The sequence below is a fragment of the Giraffa tippelskirchi genome, chromosome 7 (assembly GCF_054371585.1).
Source record: "Giraffa tippelskirchi isolate mGirTip1 chromosome 7, T2T-mGirTip1v1.2.pri, whole genome shotgun sequence".
NCBI lineage: Eukaryota > Metazoa > Chordata > Mammalia > Artiodactyla > Giraffidae > Giraffa > Giraffa tippelskirchi.
Window position 1 is genome coordinate 59,275,859 of NC_137281.1, and position 20,073 is coordinate 59,295,931.

At 45.3% G+C, this 20,073-nt stretch overlaps 1 protein-coding gene across 18 annotated transcripts in view; it reads left to right on the top strand.

The window, feature by feature from the left end:
- The window catches only part of LOC145513205 (uncharacterized), an 89,206-nt gene that overhangs the window by 33,680 nt on the left and 35,453 nt on the right, over positions 1–20,073 (top strand). For 5 of the 18 annotated variants that reach the window (XR_014059191.1, XR_014059190.1, XR_014059198.1 and 2 more), the window contains exon 3: positions 6,452–6,775. The exons of 9 other annotated variants lie outside the window; for them this stretch is intronic. Coding sequence is in view for 1 of the 9 variants with exons in the window: in XM_081508802.1 (XP_081364928.1) it covers positions 6,574–6,775 (202 nt within the window). In the remaining 8 variants the exon portion in view is untranslated. Of the gene's footprint in view, positions 1–6,451; positions 6,776–9,816; positions 10,067–15,036; positions 17,030–20,073 lie in introns of those variants that run through there. 4 more of the 18 variants (XR_014059195.1, XR_014059193.1, XR_014059201.1 and 1 more) reach the window with 4 other exon arrangements.

Consider the following 20,073-nt stretch of genomic DNA (forward strand, 5'->3'; position numbering starts at 1 on the left):
AAATGTACGAACAATAAATACTGCAGAAGACCAGGAGAACGGGGAACCCTCCTAGGCTGCAGGGGGAATGCAGTTGACAACAGCCACTATAGACAAGTGCATGCAGGCTCCTTTAAAAACAAAAAGCAGCCTAGGGTGCGGCAGTCTGCCTCCGGGGCCTGGACCCTAGGAAAAGCGTCCCTCCAGGACACACATGCATCCAACATTCTTTGCGGTGCTATTTACAACAGCCAAGGCACGCAAGCAACCAGAACCTCGATCCATAGACAGATGGAGTCTGAAGATGTCCAGCACACATTCATGGGCTGTGACACACACACAGGAGAATGAGGTAGGGCCAACTGCAGCGACGCAGGGGTGGGCCTGGCGGTGGCACACTGAGGTCGTCAGACAGAGACCGAGAGAAGGGGGGTCACGTACGGGTGAAATCTGAACATAGGGAGAAAAAATTAATAGACCAAGCAGACTCAGAAGCCTAGAAAACTTACACTTTCTCAAAGGGAAAGAACACAGGGCAGTGGAGAGGAGGTAACTGAGGAGACTGGTATTACCATATAAAATTCTAGATAGATAAATACACAGACGAAAAATGAACAGGAACATGCTCCATAGAATAAGGACGTGGACTCCACACCCTCTCACAAGCTCTACGTGAATACAAACAGATAAAGAACAGGCACATGTGTATGTATAACTGAATGACCTTGCTCTGCACCAAAAACAAACAACTGTGTAACCCAACTATACTCCCAACAGAAAATAAAAATTACTGCAGGAGAAAACCCCCAAAACCAGTGTCTACTGCATTCTCCTCAGGCCTCTGACCCCTTTGCTGCTGTCTCATGCCTGGGTTTAGCGGTCTTGACTTCCAGATCAAACTGTGGTCTCTATGAGGGAGCTGGAAAGGTGGTGCCAGCCCGTGAGCCACAGTAATATCCTGACCGCCTGTACCCCATACATGGGACCGCCACCTTAAAATTCAAACGGTCCTCCTACACCTAAAGCAAGCCTCTTACACTGAGAAAATGGTAGACTCTCTGAGTTGCAAGAGACTTGAAAACTCACACTATCTCCACCTCTTTCCATCAGAGGATTCTTACTTTCAAGCTTCTCTTCTTAGAGAAATTTCACCTGCCTAGGACAGCTACCTTGGCATAACACTTTGGCAGGGATTGGCATGGTGAAGGGTAAGGGGCAGAAGGAATGACACTCGGGCCCTGTGTGTCTGTTCTGCACTTTCCAGCATACTTTCCAATCACTGGAACACAATATTTGGGAAGGAATAGAACCAGGGTCTCCTGCATTGCAGGCAGATTCTTTACCAACTGAGCTATCAGAGAAGCCCTTGGGAAGGCTCAGGTTTCCCCAATACGCAGAGCAGGGCAGGAAGAAATGCTGTGCCTTGTGGCCATTGGGGGTAACAACGACTCTTAAATGCAGGATCTGTGGGGACTTCCGTATTCTCTTTCTCTGAAAGAGAAAGTCGCTCAGTTGTGTCCGACTCTTTGCAACCCTATGGACTGTACAGCCCATGGAATTCTCCAGGCCAGAATACTGGAGTCGGTAGCCTTTCCCTTCTCTAGGGGATCTTCCTAACCCAGGGATCAAACCCAGATCTCCCGCACTGCAGGCTGATTCTTTACCAGCTGAGCTACTAGGGAAGCCCTGCAAAATGATCCCTTTGCTGGAGAAGTGACACGCAGGAGGTAACAGAAACAGAATTCAAATGGAGGCCGACCTTCAGGAGCCAATTTCAAACAGCAAATTTTGCTTACACTGAAGAAAAAAAGAAGGAAACCAAAATCCTGCTGCTGTGGATATCCAGGGCTGCCCAAGTGAAAGAGGAAGGCGCGCATACTCCCGAAGGTCTGATCAGAGGTGCTCAGAGTGTCCGTGGGTGGTCGTCAGGATACCACAGTGCTTCTCCGTGTGAAGTCTCCAGGGCCTGCTGGACTCTATCTCAGTTCTTGCAATGAGTCTGAGTCCTAGGGAGGAGGTTCAGAGGAAGACGATGTGGAACAGACTTAGTGGGAGGGATGGCTTTGGTGAAGCTTGACTTTTTAAAAAGTTTTATTTTTTATGCGATTTTTAAAGGTTGCACTCCATTTATGGTGATTATTAATACCAAATATGGCTATATTCCCAGTGTTGTACAATACATTGTTTTTTGTTGTTTAGTCACTAAGTCTTGTCCAGCTCTTTGCAACCCCATGGACTGTAGCCTGACAGGCTACATCTGTCCCTGGGATTCTCCAGGCAAGAATGTAGGAGTTGATTGCCATTTCCTCCTCCAGGGGATCTTCCTGACCCAGGGATCGAACCCACGTCTCCTGCATTGGCAGGTAGATTCTTTACCACTGAGCCACCAGGGAAGCTCAGTACATTCTTATAACTTATTTTTAAAACAAATATTTATTTATTTGTTTATTTGGCTGTGAAGGCTCTTTTAGATGTGGCACTTGGGATTTTGTGTGTGTGTGTGTGTGTGTGTGCGTGGTATGTGGGATCTAGTTCCCTGACCGGGGGTCGAAACTGGCCCTCAAGCATTGGGAGCTCAGAGTCTTAGCTACTGGACCCCAGGGAAGTCCCCTCATAGCCTATTCTAGGGGTTCCCAACCTCTTTGGCACCAGGGACTGATTTTGTTCCATGGATGGGGGTGGAGGATGGTTTCGGGATGATTCAAGCACACTGACTGTGCATTTTATTTTTATTACTATTATTACATCAGCTCCACCTCAGATCATCAGGCATTAGATCCCAGAGGTTGGGGACTCCTGGCCTAGTCCACATCCAACAGTGAGTGCCTCCCCCTCCCCCCACCCCTGTTGTGCCCCTCCCGGCTTTCTCCACTGGTAACCACTAGTTTGTTCTCTGTATCTGTGAGTCTGCTTCTTTTTTGTTATATTCATTAGAGTTTGTTGTCTTTTTTGGTTCCACATATAAGTGATATATGTATTTGTCTTCCTCTGTCTGACTTATTCACTTAGCCTAATGCCCTCTGAGTCCACCTATATTGCAGCAAATGGCAACATTTCATTCTTTTTATGGTTGCATAGTATTCCATTGTATACATGTACCATATCTTTATCCATTCCTCTGTTTATGGACACTTAGGTTGTTTCTGTGTCCTGGCTACTGTAAATAGTGCTGCTGTGAACATTGGGGAGCATGTATCCTTTGGAAGGCTATTGTAAATAGTGCTGCTGTGAACATCTGGCTGCGTGTATTCTTCTGAATTAGTGTTTTCTGTTTTTCTTTTAGTTTTTCAGATCTGTATGCAGGAGTGAAATTGCTGGGTCACATAGTAGTTCTGTTATTAGATTTTTGAAACACATTCTGTTTTCTACAGTGGCGTCACCCCTTACATTCCCACCAACAGTGTAAGAGGGTTCCCTTTTCTGTAAGGCTTAACTTTTATCATTGCATAATCTTATGTTTATTGAAAAAACACTGAGAATCAAGGTTTAAAAAGAAGAAAACAACTGCTACACAAATACAGCCAGTGTTGAAGAGATGTACTTCCTTACTGGGATGTTTGTTAAAAAACTGGAGAGACCTTGTAAGTACTTCTACATGACTTACATTTCCTGAACATAGTAGTGTGAGCTCTGTCTCTTTGAGTGTTCTTTGAAAGCATGGCATTAGTTGGGTTTATAACACAACCCAGATGTGGTCGAGATGTCTAATCACGCTTTGTCAGTCATCGGTTTCAGACTATACACCAGTATATAGGACAGTTCAAAGAACACCACAAGCTTGACACCTAGTGGTTCTTCTTCATAGATTCTTAAAAGAGGAAATGCTGAGTTGGTGTTTAAATATATTAAATGCTTTTAATATTTTGTAACTTTATTTATTTTTGGCTGTGCTGGGTCTTCGTTGCTGGGCGGGCTTTCTCTAGTTGCAGTGAGCGGGGGCTCTCCTCTTGTTGTGTTGCTTGAGCTTCTCACTGCAGTGGCTTCTCTTTTTGGGGAGCACAGGTTCTGGGGTGCATGGGCTTCAGTACTTGTGGCTCCTGGGCTCTGGAGCACAGGGTTAATAGTTGTGGTGTGTGAGCATGTGGATCAGGGATCCTGGATCAGAGATTCCTGAATCAGGGATTGAACTCATGTCCCCTGCATTGGCAGGCAGATTCTTATCCGCTGCGCCACCAGGGAAGCCCACGAAGTCAATTTAAAAAAAAAAAACCAAAAACCTAGGTTCTTTTGTATTCAATTAGTGCTTTTAGGTATAATTTTTTCCCCTCAAAATCATACCTATGATATATTCCTATGTTTTTGTTAAGCTCCAATCATATTTCCTTTAAAAATATCTAATCTTATTTTTAGAGGTGGTGTGTGGAATGGTATGAGGCTTGTGTTTTCCTCATGTCTGAGAAGACAATTTCCTCAGCGTCATTTTGCCTGTGCACTCATGTCACCGCTTTTATCGTTTGCCTGATCCTGGCTGCACGTGGAGGCGTGAGAACACCAGATACACAGAGGTGCTTTTTTTATGGCTCTTAAGTATAGTGTTTGTCTAACACTCCATACCAAAGAACTGATGTATGCCTTCCTCAGAAAGGTTTGTATGACACTAAATTCTCAAAATCTAAAAACTTTAGTAACCAGGGATGATTTTTACAACAAGAATGTTGCCTTTTTTCCTTCAGCTGAACACATTTATTTTGTTTATTTGTTTTGGCATGTGGTTGACTTACAATGTTGTGTTAGTTTCAGGTTTACAGCATAGTAATTCAGTTGTGCATATACATATATTCATTCTTTTTCAGATTTTTTCTTGTATAAGTTATTACAGAATATTGAGTAGAGTTCCCTGTGCTATGCAGTAGGTCTTTGTTGGTTATCTGTTCTATATGTGGCTCGACTTCCCTGGTGGCTCAGATGGTAAAGTGTCTGGCTACAATACAGGAGACCCAGGTTCGATCCCTGGGTTGGGAGGATCCTCTGGAGAAGGAAATGGCAACCCACTCCAGTACTCTTGCCTGGAAAATCCCATGGACAGAGGAACATGGTAGGCTACAGTCCATGGGGTTGCAAAGAGTCGGACACAACTGAGCAACTTTACTTTCACTTTTCTATATATATTAGTGTGTATCTATTTCTCCCAAATTCCTGTTTTATCCTTCCTTCACATTACCCATTTGGTAACCATAAGTTTGTTTTCTGTGAATCTGTTTCTATTTTATAAATAAGTTCATTTGTATTGTTTTTTAAAATTAGATTCCACCTATAACTGATATCATATATTTGTCTTTCTCGGTCTGACTTACTTCACTTAGTATGATAATCTCTAGGTCCATCCAAGTTGCTGCAAATGGCATTATTTCATTCTTTTTCATGGCTGAGTAGTATTCCTGTGTGTGTGTGCGCATGCAGGCATGCATGTGTATACACACACACGTATTCTTTATTCATTTCTTGATGGAGAGTTAGGTTGCTTCCGTGTCCTGGCTATTGTAAGTAGTGCTGCTAGGAACATGGGGCTGCAAGCATATTTTGGAATTACGGCTTTCTCTGAATATATGCTCAGAGATGGGATTGCTGGGTCACATGGTAGTCAAGAACATTGCCCTTTAATGCAACTAATATTCCGCAGTTATCTCAACCCAGAAGTTTATCAAGGTCCATTGTCAAGGTTATTGTCCTAGGGGATTTCAGACCTCTTATTGATGAACTATCCAAGAAGCTCATCTCAGACCACAGAAGTTTTCTACTATGTCAACTTCAAATGAATTGATGCTGCTATGTAGTTGGATTCTCTGATTCCATCCTTTTTTTTTTGCCTTGATTTTATTACCTTCTTTTTGCCTTTTTAAAAATCAATTGAATTTTTTTTTTAAATTGGAAGATAATTGCTTTACAATGTTGTGTTGGTTTCTGCCATATGTCAACATGAATGAGCCATATGTATACACATGTCCCCTCCCTCTTGAACCGCCCGCCCACCCGCCCTGCTCACCCCACCCCTCTCATCCCACCCCTGTAGGACAGAGCACTGGGTTGAGTTCCCTGTGTCACACAGCACCTTCCTGCCAGCTACCCATTTTACATGTAGTGGTGTATGTGTTTCAGTGCTACTCTCTCAATCCGTCCCACCCTCTCCTTCTCCCACCCTGCACAAGTTTGTTCTCTGTGTCTGTGTTGCTCTTCCTGCCCTGCAAAGAGGTCCATCAGTACCATTTTTCTTAGATCCCATATATATGTGTTAATACATGGCATTTGTTTTTCTCTTTCTGACTTACTTTGCTCTGTATAACAGGCTCTAGGTTCATCCATCTCACTAGAACTGACTCAAATGTATTCCTTTTTATGGCTGAGTGATATTCCATTGTATATATGTACCACAATTTATTTATCCATTCATCTGTCAATGGACATCTAGGTTGCTTCCATGTTGTGGCTGTTGTAAATAATGCTGCAGTGCTCCGATTCCATATTTATTTTCTAGATTCCACAATTCCTTGGTCCTGGAGACTCTTTCTAAGTCTGATCCTGCTGGACAGGCAAGATGGCAGAATCAAACCACCTGCTGTAGTATCTAGAAAAGCTTAATAAAAAGGAATTTATGAGATGGAAGATCCACCTTGGACAAAAACATGTGGAGATCGGACTGCCAGAGATCCCAAGTTTCCATCTAACGACAACCAAGGAAGACCTGGTCAACCTGTTGACGACCTCTTAAAAGGCACAGCACGTCTGGAACATGATGTTAGCATCTTTGAAAAGCTCCATCGTAGAGCTCTCTGTGAGAAGATCAACACCAGGTGGAACCGTGAGTTAGTGGGTAGGGTTGGGGGCAGTTTTTAGGAAGCCCGATGGTTTTGATAAACTAAGAGAGCTGGTCTTCAGACCTGGAAGCCATCAGAAGACCAGTGATAAACCGGATGTGGGTCTTGTCCTGTCCTGTGATTTTGTGGTTCTACCCAAGTGTCTTCCATCCTGCTCTTAGTAAAGTAGCCAGCCAAATGATAAGACCCAGCCAAAAAAAGTGCTCAAGCTAGCGTAGATTCCAAGCCTAACACTGTGCCATAGAACTGTAAGATATGGCCAGAGAAATCAGTTTGTTGTTGTTCAGTGACTCAGTCGTGTCTGACTCTTTACAACGCCATGGACTGCAGCATACCAGGCTTCCTTGTCCTTCACCATCTCCTGGAGTTTGCTCAGATTCATGTCCATTGAGTCGATGATGCCATCTAACCGTCTCATCCTCTGCCGCCCCCTTCTCCTGTCCTCAATCTTTCCCAACATCAAGGTCTTTTCCAGTGAATTCGCTCTTTGCATCAGGTGGTCAAAGTATTGGAGCTTCAGCTTCAGCCTCAGTCCTCCCAGTGAATATTCAAGGTCCTTTCCTCTGCCAGGGTGCTCAGGCAGCTCAGGTGGGCGGGGTTGGGACCTGGTAGCTGTTTGAGTTAGCTGGGTGCGGGACAGATCCTCCCGCCCCTCAAGCTCACTGCCGCTGGGAACAGGCAGATCAGTTACATGAAGTCACAGCCTCAGCCCTGGTACAGCTCTCAGAGACCAGCTGGCTTTTCTTCCTCCATCAAGTTTTGTGGTGGTAGCCGAAGATCTATTGTGGCTGTCCTTGCCCTGGGGATAAAATTTTCTTCAGGTGTTTTTTTACCAAGGGAGGTCTCATGTCTGTCTGGAAGTTTGTTTAGACTCACTTTTGCATCCCAGGTGGCGGTAGTGGTAAAGAACCTGTGTGCCAGTGCAGGAGATGTAAGATACACAGGTTCAATCCCTGGGTCAGGAAAATCCTCTGGAGGAGGAAATGACAACCCACTTCAGTGTTCTTGCCTGGGAAATCCCAGGGACAGAAGAACCTGGTAGGCTATAGTCCATGTGGTTGCAAAGAGTCAGACACGACTGAGCAACTGATCAACAACAACAATGATGTACACAAATGAGAAAATCAGAGAAAAAATAAATACGTAATTAATGGTTGATAGTCAAAGATCTAATAATTAGCTACTTTGAGCCAGTTTATATCAGGAAACTATCTCCGGGAGATAGTGAAGGACAGGGAAGCCTGACATGCTGCAGTCCATGGGGTCCAAAAGAGTCGGACACGACTGAGCGACTGAACAGCAACAAAACCAGAAGCAGTCTCTGAACTCAAGAATCATGACTTCATTTTACGTAAAAATTGTCCTTTGATGTGTTAGAACTAAAGGTTGTTGAAAAATTCTGTGGAACCCGAAAGGTGAAAGAAATAAGGTTTTTCTTATGCCAAAATACATGAGAAAAAAGCTGTTAAGTTCTGCACCAGTGGTAAAGAGATCTGCAGCTTGTTATTTGGACCAATTTTACTTTATTTGATTCTACTGATGAAAACTAGGTTTTTGCAATCTTCTTTTAAAATGTTATAGCAAATATCTTGTACCTGTGTCTCTGTGATGAATGCTAAGTCGTGTTCAACTATTTGTGATCCCATGGACTGTAGCCCACCAGGCTTCTCTGTCCATGGGATTTCTGAGGCAAGAATACCGGAGTGGGTTGCCATTTCTTATCCAGGGGATCTTCCCAATCCAAGTATTGAACCTGTGTCTCCTGCATTGGCAGGAGGATTCTTTTTTTTTTTTTTAATCACTGAGCCACCTGGGAAACTCTGTAAGTACAGATACTGGGTGTGTGTATGTGCGCACGTGTGTGCTTAGTTGCTCAGTCGTGTCCGATTCTTTTTGACCCCATGGACCGTATAGTCCATGGGATTTTTGTGTGTGTGTGTGTGTGTGTGCACGCACGCACACGTGTGCTTAGTTATTCAGTCGTGTCCGACTCTTTGCAACCCCATGGACTCTATAGTGCATGGAATTCTCCAGGCCAGAACACTAGAGTGGGTAGCCTTTCCCTTCCCCAGGGGATCTTCGCAACCCAAGGATTGAACCCACGTCTCCCTCATTGCAGTTGGATTCTTTACCATCTGAACCACGAGGGAAGCCACCAGATTTTTGACGAAGGTTGAGTCTGCTATGAAATCTGTTTTCCTAAATAATGATGTATCTTGATGCCTGAATAAGAATAGCTTGAATATTAATTTGGCCATTTGAACTATGACAGGTTATATTGGCATTTATTATTTAGAGGTTTTCTCCCCTCTCCCTCAACTTAGAATGTTGGAGGTGAAAACTACCTACTGTCCACAGCAGATATCCCTGTCTGTCACTAGATGGCAGCCTAACGCAAGGATTGAATCAGTGCCTTGCAGCTTCTTCCCTGAGTCTTGGAAGTTGTTTTCCTCCAAGGCTGTTAAAAGAATCGCAGCACTGACATCCAGGAGCCGGGATTAGTTCTCTGTAAACAAACGATTTTGATCAAGACCTTCTCTGCCAGAATGGACAGTTACTGTCAAGTGGTTTACACAGAGGTTAAAAGGAGGAAGAAGTTACGAGACTCTGCAACGTGGTGCGCTTGTCGATGATACTGAGAAAGGGACGGCGCATCGATGAGGTGGAAGCAGAGGAACTGAGGAGCGGTTCTGCTGGCAGGGTTTGTGGTAGGCTGTGGCCTGAAACAGACTGGGCTGCTTAAAGGGAGGTGAGGGATGGCGTGCCACTCCTCTTGGGTTTGTTTTGGGAGGTGTCCCACCTTCCTTTTACTGTGAAATGATTTTCTGCCAGTGATTACCATGGAAAGAGATAGTCATACCTGTGGAGGGTATATGATGTTGGACAATGACATATAGACATGAGCTCATAAATTTCATGTGAAAAGTGTCTTTCTCTGTATTTATAGAGGTAGCAGTTGAGACAAAGGGAACTGAAATTGCTTAGCAAAATTACTACCAATTACGCGCTTTATTTTTTACGTTAGAGACTATTCAAGACATCTGGGTTAGGAACCACGTGACTGCAGTTTTCCCTCCACCTCATCACTGGACAGCCCGTGCTCGTGGAGGAGAGGCCGACAGGCGTGTCAGGATCTGTGCGTCCACAGTGCCTGGACGCAGTGGAGCAGAGAGCGTTTGTGAAAGGAGGCATGAGTGACTGAAAGTCTGAAATCACTTGAGAGGCACAGAGAGGGGCCGCCTCATTCTTAGGCAGAAGACATGGCTTCCTAAGCAGTGTGAGTCCAGGGGCCGTAAAATACCACCCTTCCACCCCCAGTAGTGTGATAACAAGCAAGCTCTGGACCCCTAGGGAACCAAGGTGCCTGGAGTTCCAACAATAGAGATTCATTGTTTAGGCAAAGCTTTGCTTCCTCCAAAGTTTTATTTTGAAATGCAAACATCCCTATTGAGGCTAACCCTGCCATGTGACAAGATGAGCTCCTCTGGGCCGCTGAGCCTTGATTGAGGAGTCAGGATGGGGTGGGAGGTGACGGCAAAGAGAGGAGTTAAAAAGTGGGAAGACTTGGAACTGACCCCACACTTGGTTGATTTCCCAATTTGGTTTCACAGTGAAAATCTGGACCTGCAATATCATCTGATGTGGAGAGTTCTGAGAGCTTGACTTCCATCAGTTGAATGTAACTGGGGAGGAGTTGTTTTTCTGTTTGATTCCCTGGCCTCCTCTCCTCAGAGGCTCTGGTTAGGGCAGGTGTGGGCTGGCAGTGCCTGCCTGTACGGAGGACCGCTCGGCTTTACCCAGCAGTGTCAGGTGTGAGTTCTGTTTGCCCTGAGGCTGGTTGCTCCAGGAGGTGCTGGCTTCCTCTCCCTCCTGGAGACACACATGATTTCCTTGAAACACAGAGCACACATTTCTCACTGGGCTTGAAAGATCATCTGTTATTAAGGCAGAATCCTGAGCAGAAAACAGTCCTGAGGCTTGTAAGTGCTGCATGAGAGGCACATAAATTCACTCTGATGCCAAGAGTGAATTCCTCTTTCCCCTTCCTCTTTCCCCTCTTTTATTAGGTAATTGATCAGCAACATTGATCAGAAAAAATATGCCTTGTTGACCATATTCTTGGTTGAAGATCAAGGGTGTTAATTTTCTGTACATCAGTACCTGCAACAGGTGCTAATTAGACGGGATAAACCTGTTCAGTGTGTCACCGAGTGGAATCAGGACAACCGCACCCTTGAATGGTGTCCAGCCTCTTCTTCCCCTCCAGCACACATTTCTTTTCTCAACCCAGATTTTGTCACTATTGTGAGAAAATTTTCCTTGAAAGATAAGTGTGTCGAGGCTTCTAGGGTTTTAGTTTGAGTGTCGATGTATTCCCCTTTTTAATGTCATTCTTTGTGTGCGTTTTGGTCTTGGAGGTGGGCCTGAATTACTTTCACCATGGTAAGATGCTTGTTGTGGTGTGGGGGAAGGTCCAGCGTTTGTGGGCAGCTGGCTGGGAAGTGCGTGAGGGGGCCCTGGCTCTGCGATCTGGGAATCCCGGGTCAGAGCCCCTGCTGTGGAGTGACCAAGCTGCCCTGAGACCTGGGGACGCTGCCGTAGACCGCGGCCCAGTTGACGGAAGAGTCTAGTCCAACCTGGCCTTTGCTCTGGTAGCTTTTCTAGGCCCCGGTTTTTATTGAGGTTTCTCAGACACTTAACTGAGTTGGCTCCTTTTCTGTGACGTTGTGCCTGTTTCCTGCTCTTGCCGGATGTTGAGTTATAATGGCCTATGTCTTATGACCCTTGGGCATTGGCGTCTTCACATGTCCTTCTTGCAACTGCTTATCTGACTTTAAAACCATTTAGAGGGATTTTAAGCAGAAATTATTGTTAGAATAATGAGTGGTTTTTTTTTTTTTTTTAGTGAGACCAAAAAGTCGGGAATGTCTTCAGATGATTTGACTAATCTGACCATCAGCGTACACTGAAGTGTTGAGAGAAGGGGTGAGGAAGGTTCCTGCTCCCTTGAGATTTATAAATTCACCTTGGAATCACTTACTGTTGATAATGTTTCTGTTCCCCACCCACTGACAGATGGTGGTCAAGGTTCCCTGGGCTTGAGGGGTCCATAAGTGCTATAGGTTGAATCAGTATTGTGAGTGTGTCCTTGGACCTCTTTGGGGCCAGGACCTCAGGTTGTCTGCTGTGGACTGAATTCCCCGCCCCTCGCCCCCATTCTTATGTCAAAACCCTAATCCCCTGGGGTTAGTGCCCTTATGAGGAAAGACCCAGAGAGCTGGCTTCCTCTCTTGCCACACTGTGAGGACACACAGGCTGCTATCTCCACACCAGGAAGAAAGTCCTCACCAGACTTCTAGCCTCCAGAACTGTGAGAAGATTTCTGTTAAGCCCCCCAGTCTAAGGTATTCTGTATGGCAGCCCAAGGAGGTTCAGACTACCGTGTGTGCAGAAGAACATGGTGATTTGGTCAGTAGGCTGTTTATTTTGGGGGCTGGGCGAGTTTGATTAACCTTTCTAGGTAGGTGTCCTGGGGACTCCCGTGGGCTCACAGGTACTTTTCTTAGTTCTGCATGGGCATACCAGATTTCCTCCCTGCTCTGACCTGTAGACTCTTACTAAACCCTGCTAAGAAAAAAGATCCAAGGAATTCAACTCTTTTCTTGAGATTTCTGTATATCAATCAATGACCCTTTATCAAAGTACCTTCCTGTGCTCTTAGCGACACTCTTCTATGACTGAAGACATATGTAATTTTTCTGCTCAAGAACCAGCCAAGTAAAACCTGGAATTCCAGGTCTCTTATCAGGAATTGTAACAAGTCTGAGATTGTACTCTGCTTGCGAGCTAACTGGTGAGCCTGCCTGCAGCATTATGGACGCTGAGGAGACGCGAGCGTGGCTCAGTGGAGGACTTTGTTCTCATAGCAGCCGCGTGGCCAGAGAATGAGCATTTTCTTGTGCAGGTTCAGTGCACAGGGCCAGGGGAGACCTGTGCTGGTAGCCGGTTGTGTTACAGGAGAGGAGCCATCAGGGTGCCTGAATTTTACAATGGGCAGTCAGAGAGCAAGTCTGTCTCTGTCTTCCAAGGTTGTTCACTATATGAATGTCCTTGAAAAAAGGTCCAGAACAAAGGCCAACAGTGCCTCTGCTCACCATATTTGCAGAAATGTGAGAGGCCCGTGAGGAGCTCCTAACGTCTTTCCCCAGGGCTCTGTGTTAACCCCTGGGCGGGGTGGCAGACGGTGGTGGGCACATGTTAAGTCCTTGTTGATGGACCATTTGAAGCCTGTGACTTGGCAGGGATATTTGGGTAGACACGTGCTGTTGATCTGTGCTGCGTTGGGAGTACTTCTTGGGGTATTGAGATTGCCTGCTGGACACAGTTTCTTGAAGTTGATTGCATTGGCTTGTGGATTCATTTCTCATTTTGTGTTATGGAAGGGGATTGCTAGGAGAGGGAAAAACCTGCTCACGAGGTTTCTCCCCTACCGAAAGAAAGAAATTTAAGTTAATCTAGTACATGTTTATTGGGCATTTACAGCACACAGGGAAATTGAGAACATAGAGGGGCTGAAGGCATTAATGACACCCCGGGTCCACACCCTCTGGAAGCATTCATCTGGCAGGGAGGGGTCGTGGCACTGAGGGAGAGCAAGTCCTGCAAACGTGAGATGGGTAGCTAGGAGACAAGACTTGTGTGCCTGCAACTGGAGTTATATTACTTAATATTGGATAACAGAATACCCTAAGATTAGTGGCTTAAAAGAACATTTATGATCTTTGTTTCTCTGGGTCAGGACTTTGGCAGTGGCTTAGCTGAGGAGTTCGAGCTCATGGTTTTTCATCTTCTAGTCCAGATGTCAGCCAGGGCTTTGGTCATCTGAAGGCTTGACTCGGGTTGGAGGATCTGCTCCCAGGGGAACGGATCCCAGGAGGATCTGCTCACATGGATGTGGGGTGGGGGGTCCTGGTTCCTTGCCAGTTGTGCCTTTCTATTCACTGTTTGTGTCTTTTCACGAAATGGCAGCTGACTTCTCCCAGAGTGAATGATCCAAGAGAGCTGCAAGTCAGAGGCTGAAGTATCCTTTATCACCTACCCTCCAAAGACATAATTTCTGCAATGTTCTGATTGCATAAGCCAGTACTACTCAACACCAGGAAACAGATCCTTGGGGACAATTTGGGAGGCTGGCTACCACAGGGCCAGCAGAGGGACTGCTAGCAAAGGGACTGGGACTGGAGAACAGAGCCCTCAATTTCCCTGTCTACTTTTTCTCTTTTCTTTCTTTTAATTTTAATGATAAAATATGCATAACATTTATTTAAGAAAATTGGAGATACTAGGGAGCATTTCATGCAAAGATAGGCACAATAAAGGACAAAAATGGCAAGGACCTAGCAGAAGCAGAAGAGATTAAGAAGAGGTGGCAAGAATACACAGAACTGTACAGAAAAGCTCTTAATGACCCAGATAACCACAATGGTGTGGTCTCTCACCTAGAGCCAGACATCCTGGAGTGTGAAATCAAGTGGGTCTTAGGAAGCATTACTACGAACAAAGCTAGTGGAGGTGGTGGAATTCCAGCTAAGCTGTTTCAAATCCTAAAAGATGATGCTGTTAAAGTGCTGCACTCAATATGCCAGCAAATTTGGAAAACTCAGCAGTGGCTGTAGGCCTGCTGAGTTTTCATTCCAATCCCAAATAAAGTTCAAATTACCATACTGTTGCACTCATTTCAAATGTTAGTAAGATTATGCTCAAAATCCTTCAAGCTAGGTTTCAGCAGTACGTGAACCGAGAACTTCCAAATGTTTAAGCTGGATTTAGAAAAGGCAGAGGACCCAGAGATATGCTAAATCATAGAAAAAGCAAGGAAATTCCAAAAAACATCGACTTCTGCTTCTTGAACTGCACTAAACCCTTTGACTGTGTGGATCACAACAAACTGTAGAATATTCTTAAAGAGATGGGAATACCAGACCACCTTATCTGCCTCCTGGGAAACCTGTGTGCAGTACAAGAAGCAACAGTTAGAACAGGACGTGGAACAACAGACAGGTTCAAAATTGAAAAAGGAGTACGTCAAGGCTGTGTATTGTCACTCTGCTTACTTAAATGCAGAGTACATCATACGAAACATTGGGCGGGATGACTCACAAGCTGGAATCAAGATTGCTGGGAGAAATATCAATAACCTTAGATAAGCAGATGACACCACTCTTTTTTTTTTTTTTTTTCCCAGATGACACCTCTTTAATGGCAGAAACTGAAGAGGAACTAAAGAGCCTCTTGATGAGGATGAAAAAGGCAGCTTTAAACTCAGCATTCAAAAGAGAAGATTATGGCATTCCAGTCCCATCACTTCATGGCAAATAAATGGGGAAAAAGTGGAAACAGTGTCAGATTTCATTTTCTTGGGCTCTAAAATCACTGCAGATGGTGACTGCAGCCACAAAATTAAAACACACTTGTTCCTTGGAAGAAAAACTAAGACAAATCTAGACAGTGTATTAAAAAGGAGAAACATCACTTTCCTGACAAAGAACCATATAGTCAAAGCTGTGGTTTTTCCAGTAGTCATGTATGGATGTGAGAGTTGGACCATAAAGAAGGCTGAACGCCAGTTGATGCTTTTGAACTGTGATGCTGGAGAAGACTCTTGAGAGTCCCTTGGACAACAAGGAGATCCAACCAGTCCATCCTAAAGGAAATCAACCCTGAATATTCATTGGAAGGACTGATGCTGAAGCTGAAGCTACAGTACTTTGGCCACGTGATGGGAAGAGCCAACTCATTGAGAAAGACCCTGATGCTGGGAAGGATTGAGGGCAAGAGAAGAAAGGGGTGACAGAGAATGAGATGGTTGGATACCATCACTAACTCAATGGACATGAGTTTGAGCAAACTCAGGAAGTTAGTGAAGGACAGGGAAGCCTGGCGTGCTGCAGTCCATGATGTCGCAAAGAGTTGGACATGACTTGGCGACTGAACAACAACAATGCATAACATACATTTTACCATTTGAACCATTTTTAAGTGTTTGGTTCATCCCTGTCTGGGGATTCCCAGGTGGTGCTAGTGGTAAAGAATCCACTTGCCAATGCAGGAGACTCAGGAGACCTGATTTCAATTCCTGGGTCAAGGAAGATCCCTGGAGAAGGAAATGGCAACCCGCTCCAGTATTTTTGCCTGGAAAATTCCATGGACAGAGGCGCCTGGTGGGCTACAGTTCAGGGGTTGCAGAGAGTCAGACAGAATCGAACACACACACACCAAGCCCCGCCCCACCCCACCCCCCGCCCTGCTTGTCTGCTTTTATTCCTGCTCAGACTCGTAGCCTCTGCTGCTGCTGCTGCTGCTAAGTTGCTTCAGTCGCGTTCGACTCTGTGCAACCCCATAGACGGCAGCCTACCAGGCTCCGCCGTCCCTGGGATTCTCCAGGTAAGAACACTGGAGTGGGTTGCCATTGCCTTCTCCAATGTGAGAAAGGGAAAAGTGAAAGTGAAGTCGCTCAGTCGTTCTCGACTCTTAGTGACCCCGTGGACTGCAGCCTACCAGGCTCCTCTGTCCATGGGATTTTCCAGGCAAGAGTACTGGAGTGGGTTGCCATTTCCTTCTCCATGTAGCCTCTGCAGGGACTGCTTTTGGAACCTCATCCTCAGGTTCCTCAGGTCCCCGCCAGTGGGGGGAGCTCAGAGTCTGCCTTGGAGGTGTTGCTGCTGCCCGCTTGGGAGCCTGGACGCCTCCGCTTCGCAGCGCTCTCCTGGCAAGGCGCAGGGAAGCAGCAGGTGGCCGTGCGCTCCATTTGCCCCTGGACTGGCTCCCATGTGATTACTACCTCTTCTCTGTGTCACCTTCAGTGTGGAAGCCTCCTTGGCCCTTCCTCTAAGCTGAGGTTCACCTCTCTGAAAGAGGAGCTTTGGCAATGCTGAACTATGTTGATCTCTGCAAAAGCAAGATGCATTTTCTCCTGAGGTCTGTGGCAGTCAGTTCCCAAATGAAGCTTATTTAATAAAGGAATTAGTTCCAATTGAATTCTCAAGATGGAATTATGGATTCATTTGAAGGGGAGTAAAAGGGACAGCAGGCTCGAAGGTCGAGGAGAAGATGTTTTCTAAGCGTCCATGATGCACACTCTGAAAAACGCAGTGTTTCCAGAATGACATTGTCGTTGTCCAGTGTTGTGGCTTCTCACACATATCCTGCGAGGACGACGTTCCATCACAGATGCAGGGGTAGGCCATGGCTTCTTGTGTCTGTGCTTTCCATTCCTGGAGCAGTCCCCCCCGAGCTGACACCTTGGAGTGGCGTCAGATTTCTAGTTGTCAGAGACACTAGTTGTTTAACGTCTCCTAGCCTGTGCCTCCCTCCTAGGAATCGCTTACCTGCTTTTTGCTCTTAGCCCGTGTGCATCCAGTGAAGGTGAGTCCACCCTGGGCTCACCCAACCAGTCCCTCTGGCCCTGGTGATTGGTTCCAATGATCCAGGCCAGGCCAGTCAAACCAGGGACTCAGCTCTGGCCCTTTTGTTGAGCTGATGGACCTGCTGCTATCACCTCATGATCACATGTGGCCACGTGTGCGTCAGGCAGACCTGAGAGGCAGCAGGAAGAGGCCAGGCCTTGTTCCTTCTGTACTCTGGAGCCAGCTGCGGCCAAATCCAGCCCTCTGTATTCTGTCTTGGCTTGAACCAGTTTGGATTGCCGTATTTGGTCAATAAGACACACTTCTGCTTTTTAAAAATCAGTTGGGTCCACTTCTCCTACCTGGAACCTGATGCTTCAGGTCCAGGTACTGTGGAGGATGGGTTTCTTAGTGTCTTGTGTATGTCACACCATTTGAGTGGTCCAAGGGAGTCTTAAACTGGGCCTACTGCTGCCACGCATTTACGGGACTTCCTGCCACCAGCTATGGGGAGAGGTCTCCGAATTGCAGGCTTAGACCAGTAGAAACAAACCCGAGGTTTGTAGTCAGGCTGTCATAGTGTAGCATGTGACCTGTCTGTGTCTCACAGTCTCTCTTGGTAAATAGGGAGAGTGGTCCTTGGCAGATTTGCTCTCTCTCTAATCTTCAGCCTTCATTGCTTTGGTACCTGTTCTTCCCTCCTCTCTCCTTCCCATCTTCTGGAATCTTCATCCACCAGTTATCTTTTCTTCCATCGCTCCAGCTCTACCTGTTGACTCCCTTTTCCTCCTATGCACAGATGGCACGACGAAGGCCTCTCCCCAGCCTTGGTTGTGCCATCCTCTAGCTACTAATCTCTTTCCCTTGTCAGCTCTACCACTTCCTCCCATCTCATTCGCTCATGCCCATCTCAGTCTTCTCTGATAAAGGGAACCAGTTTGCCATATTGGAACTGGTGGAACCAGCGTACACAAAACCACAGCATAGCATGTATTCAAGGCACGAGTGGCTTTGTGTATGTGCCTGTGTATGGGTCTCTGGGGGCAGTGGACACTGCAAGCTCCTCCGTTAGTGAAACTCTCCAAGCCCTGAGTTCCACGACCTCATTCTCTGATGAGTTTTCTTCTACTTCTCTCCTGCTTCCACTTCTCTGCTTCATGGTCTCCTTTTTGTTCCTGTCTCTGTGGGTTTTGCCTTTAAGATACTGTTCTTCCTCCACTATAGACTCTCTCCCCTGGCACTCTTGGTTTTAGTTACCGCGTCTGTGTACTTGCTCCTAAATGTTTACTTTTGGTCACAGTCTCTCCTGTCACTTACAACTGTTGGGTAGATACCTGCAGTTGGATATTCTACTGGAGACCCCAATTTCAAAGTGGCCAACATGGACTTCTGCCTCTGCCCATGACAGAGAAAAAGGACTGGATTTATCACAAACAACTTAAAAAACAGACAAAATACATGTAGTAACTGCCATCAGCCATTGAAAAGCAGCACAGGGCAAGTGCTCTAGGAGAGAAGGAAGACCAATGAGGTGAGGCCAGAACGTCTGAGCTTCCTGCCAGGAGCAAGTCCAGGGAGAGGGGCCCACACAGAGCGCACTGATTTCCCTGAATTGAAAGACTGAGTGGAAGATTCAGCGGGGTAAAGGAGCTAAAGTTTACAGGCAGAATACCAGAGAAGAATGGAGAGAGCATGATGGAAGGGCCCTGGAAGTCTGCAGATTCTAGTCAAGTCTCCAGCAGTGTGTCAATGTGAGGAAGGTACTTGAGGCCGCTGGAAGAACCACCAGAAGAATCAGGGAGAACAATCTTGGAATTGATACAGGCCTGTATGCCCAGTGGCCAGAGTGGAAAAAGACTGTATCCCACAACATAGGTGGAATGGACACATTTCTTGATACAAATTACCAAAGCTTACTCAAGAAAAAAAAGTAGATAACCTGAGGAGCCTTGTATCTATCAAAGAAATTAAGTTTACAGTTAAAAACCTCCTCACAAAATAAACCTCAGGCCCTGATGGCTTTAGTGGGGTAGTCTATTAATACCAATCATTTAAGGAAGAAATAATATTCTATCCAAACTCTTCTAGAAAATTAAGATGAGGAGACACTTCCCAATTTGTCCTATTCTTTAATTTCAGACCCAGAAAAAGACAATACAAGTAAAGGGGACTGCAAATTATGATCTCTCGTGAACATAAATTCAAAAATTCTTAACAAAATTTTAGCAAATTGGATCCTTTATATTTAGCAAAATATAAAAATACATTATGACCAAGTGGAGCTTACCTAAGGAATGCAAAGCAATTTAACATTTGAAAATAGATCAATGTGACTGACCTTTAACAGACTAAAAATGAAAGTCACATGATCATCTCGATAGATGTAAAAAATAATTTGATAAAATGAAACATCCAAACATGATAAAAAAAAAAATCTTCAGGCGTAGACGTCATTTTCTCAACCTGATAACGGGTTTCTATGAAAATCCTTCTGCTAACATACTTCATTGGGAAATACAAAGTGCTTTCCCTGTAAGATCATTAACAAGACAAGGATGTCTATTCTTATTTCTACCCACTTCTACTCATTTCTATTCACTTCTAACAAGTACATGTATTTCTATATACTAGCAATAATCATAATTTAAATTTAAAATAGTATGGTGTTAGCATTCAAATTTTGAAACATATGGAGATAAGTTTAGGGGCAAAAAGCACAAATCCTATAAACCGAAACCTACAAAACACTGCTGAGAGAAATTAAGAGACCCACATAAATGAGAGAAATATCATGTTCATGGGTCAGAAGACTCAGTATTGTTAAGGTTTTTTTAAGATTTATCTACTTTTGGCTGTGCTGAGTCTTGTTGCTGCCT